General features: G+C 32.6%; 1 protein-coding gene across 2 annotated transcripts; it reads left to right on the top strand.

The window, feature by feature from the left end:
- Positions 1 to 7,842: 7,842 nt before the first annotated feature.
- LOC126698189 (caffeic acid 3-O-methyltransferase 1-like) lies at positions 7,843 to 13,157 on the top strand. 2 transcript variants are annotated; one of them, XM_050395235.1, is made up of 4 exons: positions 7,843 to 8,453; positions 11,699 to 12,009; positions 12,554 to 12,618; positions 12,722 to 13,157. In XM_050395235.1, exons 1-4 carry the CDS (start codon positions 8,023 to 8,025, stop codon positions 13,028 to 13,030), a joined length of 1,116 nt encoding a protein of 371 aa, XP_050251192.1. In that variant the 5' UTR covers positions 7,843 to 8,022; the 3' UTR covers positions 13,031 to 13,157. The 2 variants fall into 2 exon arrangements, with proteins under 2 accessions (XP_050251192.1, XP_050251193.1); XM_050395236.1 differs by having other exon boundaries at positions 8,333 to 8,453; positions 11,661 to 12,009.
- The last annotated feature ends 2,002 nt before the right edge of the window (positions 13,158 to 15,159 follow it).

A 15,159-nucleotide genomic window follows, 5' to 3' on the forward strand; every position in this document is an offset into this window, starting at 1 on the left:
ACGTAATTGAAACGCTACTTTTTTTTTTTGGAAAATTGTTCGAGTGTGTCAAATCATTATTGAAGATTAATTTTCCTTAATAGCTTAAAACTTTAATTTTTGTAAATAAGTTTTTCACACAATAGATTATATTATTAAATTAAGCAACAATAATGAATTTAATAAATTAAATTATATTGTTCTACACTTTTAAATTTAATTTGTTCTTGTGGTACTATAAATTTATAAGGTAGATGTTGTTTTCTTTTATTTGTAAATATTTTTTAATTATAAAGGCCTACTATAAAATATCAATCTAGATGTGAAAAGTTGAGAGAGAGAGAGAGAAGATAATTATATTGTGAATAAAATCTCATGATAAATCTCTTACTAGCAATATAAAAAAAAAAATTAAATGAAAATACTAATATTTAGATGATAATAAAATAGTATAGCTGAAAGGTGATAATAAAAATTGTCATAATGATATTCAAACATATAATATAATAGGAAAATTATTGAATACTCCGGGAGTACCATAAATCCGTATTCTCCCCTCTTACATGAATTGTAGGTTCCATTATAAATTTAACTTGTCGCTAACCCGTGCGATGCACGGGAAATGTATTGAGTACAATATATAATTTAATCTTTGTTTATTTTACTACAACACCAAAATTGAATTTGTAAAATAAAATCATATAGCTAAAACATTTGTTAACAAATATACGTTTCAGACATTTATTAAACTATATTATTATTATTATTATTATTATTATTATCAACTTAACAGTATTTTAATATATGATACCAACATGTTTCAAGAAAATGTCCAACACTGAAAATAATTTCGAAAACAAACTCAACTAAACAGTTTGATGAATAAATATATTACAATCTATAATATAAGCCAAGAAATAAACTTTGAAACCAATATGAACAAAATCCACGTCAAACAAAACCATTTCGATCATTAAGAATATGACTCACTAAAGTCATGAAAAACACAGGATTCATTACCAAAAAAAAACATCTTTAGTCTTTATAGATTTTGCCTAAGTACCCAGATACGATGACACATACTCACACAAAAAGAGACATAAACACGGATAATTAAAGAAAAAATATAGGAAAAAAAAGTTAGGAATAGAAATATAATATAAAGATGGGTTACCCTCAAAAAGAATAATCCATGGATATTCATTGAAATCTTCTAGATAATTTCTGATAATAGAAAAAATAAAACCCAAAAGTTATGATGTTAAAACTTTCAAAAGGCCAAAATTTTTTTTTTTTAAAAAATCAGAAGATTCAAAGCTTCAAAAGTATTGAAATAAAACAATATATATATATATATATATATAATTATGCAATAGAGAAATACAATAGAAAGAAGGGAATCCATGATTATAGCTTTTCCACTTATGTATTGGACTCCTCTCCTTCTTCGGTCAATGCATCAAGGTTAGGGTTATTTGATTTGTTCAATAAAAATTTGAAGATTTAATTAAAAGATTCAGGCACAACAATTAAATAAACAAAACAACAATTGACAAACTTATAAGAAAAAGCAACAAATCTATAATTTTTATTGAACAAATCAAATAACCCTAACCTTGATGCATTGACCAAAGAAGGAGAGGAGTCCAATACATAAGTGGAATATGTGAATTGTAAAGCATGAGCCGCCCTCAAAAAAAATCTTGAAGAAAAATAAGTTTTAAGGAGAAAATTGTGTTGCGGCAAAAATAAGTTTTTGGGGCTTAGGTTTTCTACGCAAGCAATTCTTAAATAGGAGAGAGTAGAGGCGGTGGGAGAGTGTCCTTATTTGGCTAGAAGTCTAATTTGCATTGGAAAAGGAAAACAGTGATGAGGTGGAAAATTTAATTTAATTTAAATTTAATTTAAATATTGTGCTGACGTGGAAAACTGTGGGAGCTTCAAAAGTTTCGGTTTTATATATATATATAGATTAGTAGGACCCACAGTTATGTGAGAGGTGAGAGTACACATTTATGGTACTCCAGGAGTACCCAATAATTACCCAATATAATAACCCTTAATTTTTTTTTTTTTTTGAGGGGGATAATAACCCTTAATAATATATAATTTTTTTCCCCAAATAGAAGCATTGCTTATAAAATAATAGTATTACTTACTATAATTTATACAATTAGTTTTTGTAGAAGAAAAAATTTCAAAGTTTAAATCACCGATGATCACTTATTACTTATTAGCTCTAATAATTGGATTAGGATCCCGCACCTTATGCAATTAGCCAATTACTCCCTTTTTTTCACAATTTTTTTCTTCACATTTTAGCTCTTTACTTAAATATCTGTATTTTTTTATTGAACGATGAAGATTAAAAATTACTTTGCCCAGATTAGGGCTGTCCACGAGTCAGTCTGGGTTGGTTTTGGACTCAACTTGAAACCGACCCGCTCAGGTCAAGTGGAAAATGATAGGACCTGTAATTGACCGCCAATCAACACGGGTCAAGTTGGATTGGGTTTAGGCAGAAGCTTGGTCGATACGAGCGAAACCGATTAAAGAGCGGTGATGGCGATGATCTGAGTGGAGGAGAGCAACACTTCGTTTGAACTAAGCGGAGAAGAGCACGTAATCATCGGATTTGAGTGGAGAAGAAATCGACGTGGTCGAATCTGGCTAAATTTGTGCCAAACGTGGGTGGATCTTCCTAGATTGTGCCAAATGTAGCTGGATCTTAGTGTATTTATGCCAAACATGATCAGATCTTAGTGGAGGAGGGACAAATGTGGACGGATCTAAGTGGAGGAGGCCTCATTGTTGCTGGGTCTGGGTGGATTCAGCCTTAGTTTAATGGGTTTCTCAATAGGGTTGGGTGGGCTTGGGTTTTAGAAGAGGAAACCACCACTCGAGCCACCAAAGTCGGTTTTGGAGGGTTGAGACCTTGCACCAATTGTCGAAGGTGTCGGATTGAACTGTGGTGGGCTAGTTTCCATCGAGTTGGTCAGTTTGCCTAGACAACCCTACACATAGGGCTGTCCAGACTCGACCGGAGCCCGACAACCCGGCCAAACACCCAACGTCGACCCGATTCCGGCCCGAACCGAAGGTCCAGTCGGTCGACGGCGGGTTTTCGTTCTCAAGAACCGACACCGGTGGGTCGAGTGGCAGGTTTGCTTCTCCAAAACCCGAGCAACCCGAACCCGACCGGAGTTGTATATAAATCCGGCCAAATCCTGCAAAATCAAGCCAAATTCGGCGAGATCTCGACCAAATCTGGTGAGATCTCGACCAGATCCGACTAGATCTAGTGGGATTTAGCCAAATCCAACCAATTTCAGCAATTTTTAGTGAAAAATTTCAGATTCCAGCGAGAAAAAATGAAGATACCAGAGAGATTTTCCAGATTCCGACAACTTTTTATTTTTTATTTTTTATTTTCAGATTTCGATGATTTTTTTTACTCCGGCAACCGACCAAACCGACCGATGCTCACCCTCACCCGAAACCGACTCGATTGATTTTTCCAACGGTCGGTTCCGAGTTCCTCTGCCCCTCCACCTGATACCGACGGGTCGAGTCCAAATTGGATCCAAAACCGACCCAACCCGACCCGTGGACAGCCCTACCTACACATAACTAACTAATTGCACCATCCCTAATAATCACCAAAATTGTATTGGTATGAACGATAGGTTAAGACATGTACATTGCATGAATGCATGCAGGACCCACATGATGTGGAAAAGTATATCACGAAGGGATGCCTAAAATCTCTATCTACCAATAAAAAGAATGGGATGCCCTACATATCACCATGCCTCGTAAAATGTGATAAAGCTGAACCAACCAAAAAGATGGGACATGAAAGTTCAAACCAGTGAGAATCATTTTTTTTTTTTTTTTGATAAACCAAACTGGCGAGACTCATGGAACACCCGTGAATCCACATTTACATGAGTAACAGGGTTTGGATATAAATATATATATATATATATATATATATATAAACATTAATAAAAACTAAAGGATTTTTTATTCCCATGAAATTAACAATTGTTGTTTCTTCTAAAAGGAAAAAAAAAATCTATCTCTCTATTTTTTTTTTTTTTTTGGTGGAGAAACAAGAACACACACATGGAAGAGAAAAATGAGTTTTAATATAAACGCATACCATAAACTTCACTCAGAAAGTCATGATAACTTTAAGGGAAGATAGAACAAGTTATACTAATTCTTTTAAACAATGTGAAACAAAAATATTTTTAAGAAAAAATTATTTACTTATATATTTCTATTATTTGCTATTAGTCTATTATATATTTCTATGATATGCTATTAGTCTATTATGGTATAAAAGTAATTAGAGGAAAAAAACAGTATATTAATAATATGACAAAATTTAGTTACAAAATTAATTGTAGCTTTAAAGTACAACATTTCTCAATATCTTTTTATTGAATGTGAATTTTGACAAATTTACCATTGAATTACATATTCTTCTTATATCCTCCATGTTTGCAAAATTTCTTGAAAATTAAATATCAATAGTTATGTCATCAATAAATTGTTTAAATTGCAAGTTTTTATATTTTAAAATTATGAATAAAGTATAAGCTCATAAATCATATAGTAAATAATATCTGATTAACACAAAATTTGACATGTGTATTAAGAGCATAAAGAATATCCAATTCAACAGTTATGACAAAGTTTAACTACAAAATTGATTGTAGCTTTAAGGTACAACATTTCTCAATATTTTTTTATTGGAGATGAATTTTGAAAAATCTACCATTAGATTACATTTCTTCTTATATTCTCAATGCTTGCAAAATTTCTTGAAAATTAAATATCAATAGCTATGTCACCAATAAATTGTTTAAATTGCAAATTTTTATATTTTAAAATTATGAATAAAGTATAAGATAATATTTGATTGACACAAAATTTGACATGTGTATTAAAAGCAAAAAGAACATCTAATTCAACGGTTAGGACAAAGTTTAGTTACAAAATTAATTGTAACTTTAAGGTACAACATTTCTCAATATCTTTTTATTAGATGTGAATTTTGACAAATCCATTATTGGATTACATCTTCTTCTTATATCCATTATTCTTGCAAAATTTCTTGAAAATTAAATATCAATAACTATGTCATTAATAAATTGTTTAAATTGTAAGTTTTTATATTTTAAAATTATGAATAAAGTATAAGCTTATAGATCATATAGTAGATAATATCTAATTGACACAAAATTTGACATGTATATTAAGAGCATAAAGAATATCCAATTCAACGGTTAGATTTTCAAAATATATAGTACTGTTTATTTTATTGAGTAAAGTTATAGCTTAGACTGTAACTAATTTTGTAGCTAAACTATTTATTTTTTATTTTTTTATATATACTGAAGCTAAAATTTGTCCTTAATAATATATAAATGTTTCTATTTTTATGAAATACATTTTGAATTAATGAGTTATTAATGAGCCATTAAAAAAAGAGTTATTTATAATATAAAAGTAATTAGAGGAAATAAAAATAATATAGGTGAATTTACTACTAAGTTATTAGCATTATTTTGTTACTTACCAATAGGGGTGGCAATTTTTATCCATATCTATGAACCCGCCTATTACCCGCCTATTACCCACCTTATTTGGATAAGTCTTAACCCAACCCATTTGAGTATTTGGATTAAATGGATAAAGACCCTTTTGGTTATTTAATTAGATGGGTTTAAATGGATAAATCCACTAATACCCACTAAACCCATCTAAAATTTAAAATTAAATAAACCCACTAATACCTACTAAATCCTTCTAAAATCTAAAACTTAAATAAACAGTATGACCTTAGTCTCACTCTAAACATTTTCTCAAAGAGAGAGAGAATTCAATTCTTTCAAGCCCTAGAAATTTTCAAAGAGCGAAGAGAAACCCTAGCTTTTTCAAAGTTAGCCATGGACAACGAGAATCGAGCAACGACGTCGTCTTCTTCTTCGTCAAATTCAAGCGCGTTCTTCTTCATATACAAAGGTTGGCGAGAGGTTCGTGACTCGGCAGACGCAGATATCCAACTCATGCGCCACCGAGACAACTCATTCAAGAACTTAGCGACGTTGTTCAACCAAGAGCTCGAGAATTTCTTCAACTAGGCTTCGACTTCGTTTTCTGTGCCGGTGATTCGATCGCCTCTGATGGAGATTGATTTCGTGAAGAGGCTCCAATCGAAGCTTTCAGAGTTCCGACGGGCGTACTCGTTGCTTGATTTCAACAAGAAGGTTCTAGAAAAGTGGACTCAAGGTCGCGGCTTCGGATCGATTTGTCGGAGATAAGGAACGTGATTGTGGCGAAGGTGGAGGATGGGGATGGAGTTGTTGATTTCAATAAGGTTAGGAAGAGGAATGTGGTGAGTTTCAGAGAGTTTTAGGGGGGAGTGGAAGAGTGAGGTTGAAGGAGATGAAGTAGCATAGAGAAGAAAAAAGTCATTTGTTTTTCTCTCTCTGTGGCTTTGTTTGGTTGCTGAGAAATGAATTTTGTGAAGGAAAAATGAAAGGAAAGAACAGGAAAAGTGATTTTTGAACTTTTTAATTTTTGTTTTTAAAATTTTTAACAAGTTATTTATTTATTTGGGTTATGGGTTAAATGAACGGGTTACTAATTAAATGGGTTAGGCGGGTAATGGATAATTAATTTATATATAAACGGGTCATAAATGGATAAATGGGTAATTACACACCCAACCCATTTATGACTCAACCCATTTATGACCCAACCCGCCCATTTGCCACCCCTACTTACCAATAGGGATGGCAATTTCTACCCGACCCGTAGGTACCCAGCCTGGCCCGGCCCTAATGGACTAGATTTTACCCAATCTAATAAGGAATAGGGTCGGGTTTGGGTATTTTAAAAAAAAAACAGAACCGAGTCTAGGTTGGGTCCTGGTTTTTGTAAAAACTCGGCCCAAACTTGGACCCAACTCGACCCAGTTATATATATAATTTATAATTCCTGAAATACCCTCATATATATATATTGTTATAAACCCTAAAATTTCTATTCCTCATCCTTATTTCATTTCAGCCCACGCAACCTGCCTCTCTCATCTCTATATCTCTAAGTCGCCACCCTCCCTCTCTCAAATCTCCAGCCCTCAACTCCTCAAGCTGCTGTAACCATCAAAGCTCCGCCATTAGACCCAAATCGTTAGGTATCTAAAGCTCTGCCAAACTAATCTTGGCATTAGTGACCTCAACACACTCATCAGTGATTAAGTCAGTTGCATTCCCTTTGGTGTTAGACGCAAAGGTCTCCAATTTGAGGACAAAAGCTGGAGATGTATGCAACAACACACCTTCAAAATCCTCAGAAGACACAGGTTGCTGGTTATTCTGTGATGGAGATACCACAGCCGAAGATGCCGACACATTATTACTCTTTTCAGAGGAAGCAGAAGCCGTAACAGCAGGAGTCGCACTAGACATGGCCATAGCAGCTTCAAACTCGAGTCTGATTTAGGTTAATGACCATGATCTTGGCGTCTTGGGGTTTTTTTTTTGGGTTTCTAATCTAGATTGATGAACTTGGGGTTTTTTTTTTAGGATTTCTGATATAGGTTTGTGGAGGTTTAGGGCTTCAGACATTTTTTTTTTATTGGGCCACGGATTGGGCCCAGAAGTGGCATGGGCTAGGCGGGGCCTGATGGGGCGGATTTGGGGCGCAGAAAAAAACCCGTTTATTAAACGAGGCGGGTTTGGGTTTTCGGGACAGACTCGTGGGTCGAGTTCGGGCATAAAGAAACTCGGCCCGTACCCGACCCATTGTCATTCCAGCTTACCAATAACAACTCATCATATCAAAGAATTTAAAAAGTTTGTCATATGACTCATATCCCCTCTACCCATTTTTTGCTCATTAAAAAAAAAAAGTTTTGTCAAAAGAAAAAGAGAAACCTATCACAGTTCAGAGTTCAGACCTTCAAATTATAAAAAGCCCATAAACCGTTTCCTCTCTGATTCACTGAATTCACACACCTCAAAAATGGGCAGTTCCGAGCAAACCCAACCAAACCCAGCAACCCAACAACAAAAAGAGGAAGAAGAAGTGGGCAAATTGGCGGTCCGGTTAGCAAATGCGGCAATTCTTCCGATGGTACTGAAGTCAGCCATGGAGCTCAATCTCATTGACATTATCTCAGAAGTTGGAACCGGCGCGTTCCTCTCACCTTCGGAGATTGCGGCTAAGCTGCCCACCAAGAACCAGGATGCACCGGTTCTGCTGGACCGTATGCTACAGCTCTTGGCGAGCTATTCCATCCTCAAGTGCACGCTCCGAACCAGAGGAATAGACGGAGAGACTGAAAGATTGTATGGTGTGGAGTCCATTTGCAAGTTCCTCGTTAAGAACCCAGATGGAGGCTCTGTTGCTCCTCTCTTCCTGTTGCACCACGACAAGGTCTTGATGGAGAGCTGGTAATTACTAATTTATCCCATGCATGTCTTTCTTTGTAGTAAATTTTTTATGGCTAAAATACACTGTTTCTTAAACTTGAACAAAGTTTAAAGTTAAACTATTGAGTGTTTAAAATGACAGCCTTGAGTACTTGATTTTATTTATTTATTTATTGTTTTAAACTTTGGTTATTTTATTAGGAAATTAAGTCAAATAAATACATATCGAATTGTATTATGATTTCTAAATTATGAAGTGAAAAGCAAAAAGTGGAACATAAAATTTGTATTCATCTTAAGTTGTTTTAAGATTTGTATTTACATCACATTTATAGAAAAATATAGTTTTTGGTAATTTTTATATTAAATGTGTGATAAAAACTAAAAGTTAATTTCTTTTCAAAATGTTAAATTATTATTTTTTTAAACTGATATACACCTTCAAATTTGTAATTTCAAATTTGTAATATTTAATTTGAATTATAAAATAGATCATTCTAAAAAATGAAAGGATCCTTGAATATTGTTGATACATAAATGAAATGAGCTATACAAAGAGTTCATTGTATATATTGGTTATAAAAACAACTTTATATCCAACATCACTGTCTTCAAATTGTATTGATTATTAAGGCTCTGTTTGGAAGTTCATAAGGGAATGGAATAGAATGGAATTGAATAATCATAAGGGAATGGAATGAAATGTATTTAAGTAAGGGAAAGGAATGGAAAAGAATGGAATGGAATGGAATTAAGTAACCTTGATTGAATGTTTTAAAATAAAGGAATGGAAAGGAATGAAAATGAATGGAATTAAGTAACCTTGATTGGATGTTTTAAAATAAAGGAATGGAAAGGAATGAAAATGAATGAAATGTAAGTAATCTTGTTTGGGAGTAACATGGAGGGAATGGAATGGAATCATTTTATGACAATATTACTATTAGACCCCTATTTTAAAATAAAGAATTGAATATATAGGGGTAATTTGGGAGTTTTAATAAAAAAATCATCTATATATATATATATATATATATAAAATCGAAACTTTTGAAGCTCCCACAATTTTCCACGTCAGCACAATATTTAAATACAATATTTAAATTAAATTAAAATTTTCACCTCATCACTGTTTTCTTTTTCCAATCCAAATTAGACTTCTAGCCAAATAAGGACACTCTCCCACCGCCTCTACTCTCTCCTATTTAAGAATTGCTTGCGTAGAAAACCTAAGCCCCAAAAACACAATTTTCTTCTTAAAACTTATTTTTCTTCAAGATTTTTTTTTTTTAGGACGGCTCATGCTTCACAATTCACATATTCCACTTATGTATTGAACTCCTCTCCTTCTTCGATCAATGCATCAAGGTTAGGGTTATTTGATTTGTTCAATAAAAATTATAGATTTGTTGCTTTTTCTTATAAGTTTGTCAATTGTTGTTTTGTTTATTTAATTGCTGGGCCTGAATATTTTAATTAAATCTTTTAATTTTTTTAACCTTTTAAAAGTTTTAATATTTTGAATTATAACATTTAAAAGGTAACTCATATTTCTTTAATATTTCTATGTTGTGTAGACATTTTTTTTGTTTATTATATTTCTCCATTGTGTAGTCACATAATTTTTGTTTTGTTTTAATAAATTCTTGGCTCAAAATCTTCTAATTGTTTGGTTTACATATGAATTTTTAAGTTCATTTTTTGCAATACATTTAATTGTCTGGCCAATTTCAATAGTAGAAAGCTATAATCATGGATTCCCTTCTTTCTATTGTATTTCTCTATTGCGTAATTTTATATATATATATATATATATTTATTTCAATACTTTTGAAGCTTTGAATCTTCTGATTTTAAAAAAAAAAAATTTTGGCCTTTTGGAAGTTTTAGCATCATAACTTTTGGGTTTTATTTTTTCTATTATTAGAAATTATCTAGAAGATTTCAGTGAATATCCACGGATTATTCTTTTTGAGGGTAACCCATCTTTATCTTATATTTCTATTTCTAACTTTTTTTTCCTATATTTTTTCTTTAATTGTCCATGTTTACATCTCTTTTGTTTTTCTTATTTTTACTTTCATAGTGTATGTACATGTTGTGTATATTCTTTGATTCTTTCTTTAATGATTTTTGTGTGAGTATGTGTCATTGTATCTAGGTACTTAGGCAAAATCTATAAAGACTAAAGATGCTACTTTTTTTTTTTGTAATGAATCTTGTGTTTTTCATGACTTTAGTGAGTCATATTCTTAATGATCGAAATGGTTTTGTTTGACGTGGATTTTGTTCATATTGGTTTCAAAGTTTATTTCTTGGCTTATATTATAGGTTGTAATATATTTATTCATCAAACTATTTAGTTGAGTTTGTTTTCAAAATTGTTTTCAGTGTTGGACATTTTCTTGAAGCATGTTGGTATCATATATTAAAATACTGTTAAGTTGATAATAATAATAATAATAATAATATAGTTTAATAAATGTCTGAAACGTATAGCTGTTAACAAATGTTTTAGCTATATGATTTTATTTTACAAATTCAATTTTGGTGTTGTAGTAAAATAAATAAAGATTAAATTATATATTGTACTCAATACATTTCCCGTGCATCGCACGGGTTAGCGACTAGTTAAATTTAATTACATTCCCTCCCATTCCTCCCAATTTCAGGAGGAATGAAAATTTGAGATTTTAAGGGAATAGAGAGGAATGAGTGTTCCCTCCTACCCATTCCATTCTCTCATACTTAAGAGTCTTGTAATGCAATTAACATATGGTATTTTCAACAGAAACATTTGGGGTTTAAAAAGTGATTGTAGCCTTGTAGAGATTCTACAAATTTTATTACATAAATTTTACAAAATGATGAGTCATCAATTAGAAAAAGTAATTCAAACAATTGTTTATTAAATTGTTTAAGTGGATCAATCGCATTCAATATTACATCAATTTGTAATCTATTTGTAATAAAATTTATAATACCTTTACCATTTTTTGGGTTTACATTATCATTCTCCAATTTTCAAATTATAATAATAAAAAAAAAATCTATTGATAATTTTTTTGGAATCTACACATATATATATTATGGAAATTGTCCTCACCAAAGAACTTTGTTGAATGTCGTTCCAATTTTACTAGATGTCCCCTAAGGGACAAGAGTTTGAATGTCTAACGTATTAACTTTTATTCAATTTTCTAACAAAAAAAAAAAACTTATTCTAAGGTATGGAAGGCTTGTTCAAGGGTGATTAATGTACTCAGGTACCACTTGAACGATGTAATACTAGGAGGAGGAATTCCCTTTAACAGGGCCTATGGGATGACAGCATTTGAATACTCAGGAACAGATCAAAGGTATAATCGGGTATTCAACCAGGGTATGTCAAACCACACCACCTTGATCATGAAGAAGATACTTGATGTGTACAAAGGGTTTGAAGGCCTTAAAGTGTTGGTTGATGTGGGTGGTGGTATTGGAGTCACCCTTAACATTATCACTTCGAAATATCCTCAGATTAAGGGCATCAATTTTGATCTTCCGCATGTTGTATCTGATGCACCTTCTTATCCAGGTACTGTATTGCTTCTTTCTTTGACTTGGGAGTTAATGAATATTGGCTTCTTTATTCGTTCGAGCACATGAACAAAGAATTTCTTTGTTCATTTGTTCGATTGTTGTCTCATCAATATCTGTTGCTATTAATGTTATTTTAGAGATACTGTAATAGTTATCCCATGACTGATTTGATGTCTTTTGCTAAGAATCCATTTGGGATGAGCTAAAAAATTTAGCTTATCTACATTTTTAGCTTATTTTTGCTACTATTCATAGATCTCACTGGACTTTTTGATACTATTCATAAGTTCTACTATAATTCAGTTTATTTTTTAATCTATTTTTTACACTTTCAGCAAAAAAATTTCAGCTCAGCTAAATAAGCTGTTCTCAATTTCACATGTTTATAAGTCAAATATGCCATTGATGTCTTTATTTTTTCACTTCTTGACCATTGCTAAATGCAAATTCTGGTTTGATCAAATTGTTGCTGCTCATGACTGGCATTGTTGTGAAAGAATATGAACTATTAACTTTATCAAAATCATGTACTGGTGTAGGTGTGGAGCATGTTGGGGGAGATATGTTTGACAGCGTTCCCAAAGGAGATGCTATTTTCATGAAGGTAAGTCTTTATGATTCTTCTTCTCCCAAAAAAAAAAAAAAAAAATATCCCTTTAAGATTCTGCCACTTCTTCTACATTATCTAAGAAAGTTGAAATCTGCAGTGGATACTCCATGACTGGAGTGATGAACATTGCTTGAAACTTCTCAATAATTGCTGTAAAGCTCTTCCCAATTCAGGCAAGGTGATCATTGTGGAATCAATCCTTCCAGTGGTTCCTGAGAATAATGTTTCGTCAAACATTGTCTTTGAGCAAGATATGTTGATGCTAACTGTTAACCCAGGAGGGAAAGAGAGGACTGAAAAAGATTTTGAGGAATTAGCTACAAAATCTGGATTTTCTGGCTGTGAGGTCATATGCAGCGCTTATAACAGTCAGGTTATGGAGTTTCACAAGACAGCAGATCTTTAATTTGCTAGTGTAACTTTTTCAATTGTGTTGCTATTGCTATTTGTAGCATATCTTATGGTCTATGAATAAATTGATTGTTGGGGTTCCCTTTCCAATTAAGTTGTTATCATATGGAAGTCTTTTGCTATGTTTGACAGACTTTTTGATTTATTTTCCAGCATAGCGATTCTCCAATTAATTGTAACTTGTAAGAGATATTGACGTAGGACAACTACACTATTTCAATGGAATAAATAAATCACAAAATAAACCCTAGTAGTCAACACTAAGCAAAAACTGGAGTTGGCACCAGTTTAAAAGAAACACATGTTTTTTTTTATAATTCTCAAAAATTGTCTTACAATAATCAGAAAAAGCAGGGGCGTAGCCAGGATTTTTTACATGGGGGGGCCGATTTTCGACGACGATGATTATTATTGTTGTATGGACAGTCTATATTTTTAGGTTGATATGGACCTTCTTCGAGATAAGCTCGTCGGATTCATCTTGTTTGTTAAATTTTTGTTTACTTGATCTTGGATCACGATCTATCTCTTCAGATTGAATTCTTGAACATTTGGAAGGGTGTTTATTAGGCATTGAAGTATCAACATTTATTTCTACAGCCACATTTGTTTCTACAACCATAGGTGTCCTAAATTCTGAATTGCTAACATCTTTTTTCTTAAAGAATGCATCAATTATTTTTCGTTTGCTCATAATTCTTTAAGCTTTAAGAATATGACTCAAAAATTAACCTGAAAAGAACTTAAAAAATAAACTCTTAATTAGAAATTTTTACTTAATTATATGGATGTTATTCGTACTTAAGAAAAAAAAAATTCCGCTGTAATTTAAACAATCAACCTATCATCATTCCTATTATTAATTATATGGATGTTATTCATACCTCCCCATGCCTTCAATCATATATTTCTCTAAAAATCTATGAAAAATTAGAAGGAAAAAAAAAAAAAAAACACTAAAAAAAGAGATGAAGGTGTAGTGTTGAAGAGAGAAAAGAAAACTGAAAACTCACTCTCTGAATGATTTATTTTAAGAAAGCAAGAAGAAAGAAAATAATGGTCAGGTTTTTTTTTTTTTTTTTGGGATCATGACGACTGAGTTTGAAAGGAGGGCTAAGCTGAGGTTTTGTTTTGTTTGGAGGTTGCTGGTACCAGTGGAGTGGGCGATGGCGTGTACACAGAAGACAAGAAGAGAATAAAAAGAAGAGAAATGATATGTCTACAATATTTTCACAATATTTTTATAACAAATCCTAAGTGGTAGGTTGTTAATGATTGTTATTGTTGGAGCAAAAAAGTAATCTTAGTGTTAGGTTCAAATTTAAACCAATAACAACTAATCACTTATGATTTGTAAAAATAAAATAAAAATTTTGTAGACGTAGCACCTCTCTAAAAAGAATAGCAAAAGAAAGGGTTCTAATTTTGAGATTGAGAATGGGTGATAAAATGTTATTTTGTTGGGTAGCGCCTTTGGGTATTTAAATATAAGGGGGCCATATTTTGTTTTATTAGAAGATAAAAGAGGCCTACAATTGAAACTGGAGCATGCTGAGCCTGGGAGTGAATTGAACAGAAATGGGAGGGGGGGCTGGATGTACATCATTGGGGGGGCCCAATTAAAATTTCTATATAGGCTAGTGGACTTTTTTTTTTTTTTTTTTTTTTTGCGGGGGCCACGGGCCCCCCCCCCCCCCCCCAAGGGGCAACGTGGCTCCGCCTCAGAGAAAAAGTACTTAAATAGCTAACAATAAAATGCATAAAGAAACCCTAATTATTAAATGCTTGAGCTTGCTTAATTTCAAGCCCAATAACTAATAGGCTCCATCCATAAGGCCACAGGTTGGGCCTTCTTCTTTTTGCTCTTCCTCCCATACATGCGTATAATTGGGGGCTTGTACCTCATGTTTGCACCAACTCCCTGCTTGCTCACTCCCAAGTGCAGGAGATCGTAGCAATATAATTCTCGGAGTACCGAGGTCGAACCACAAGGAGCATGGTAAATTCAAAGACAATATAATTAAATAACAATTTGGGTGAATAAGAAAAATACTTTTGCTTGGTGATTGTTAACAAGAATAATAATAATAACTGATTTAAATCAATAATGTAAATACTAGGGCA

Source organism: Quercus robur, chromosome 9 (assembly GCF_932294415.1).
Source record: "Quercus robur chromosome 9, dhQueRobu3.1, whole genome shotgun sequence".
NCBI lineage: Eukaryota > Viridiplantae > Streptophyta > Magnoliopsida > Fagales > Fagaceae > Quercus > Quercus robur.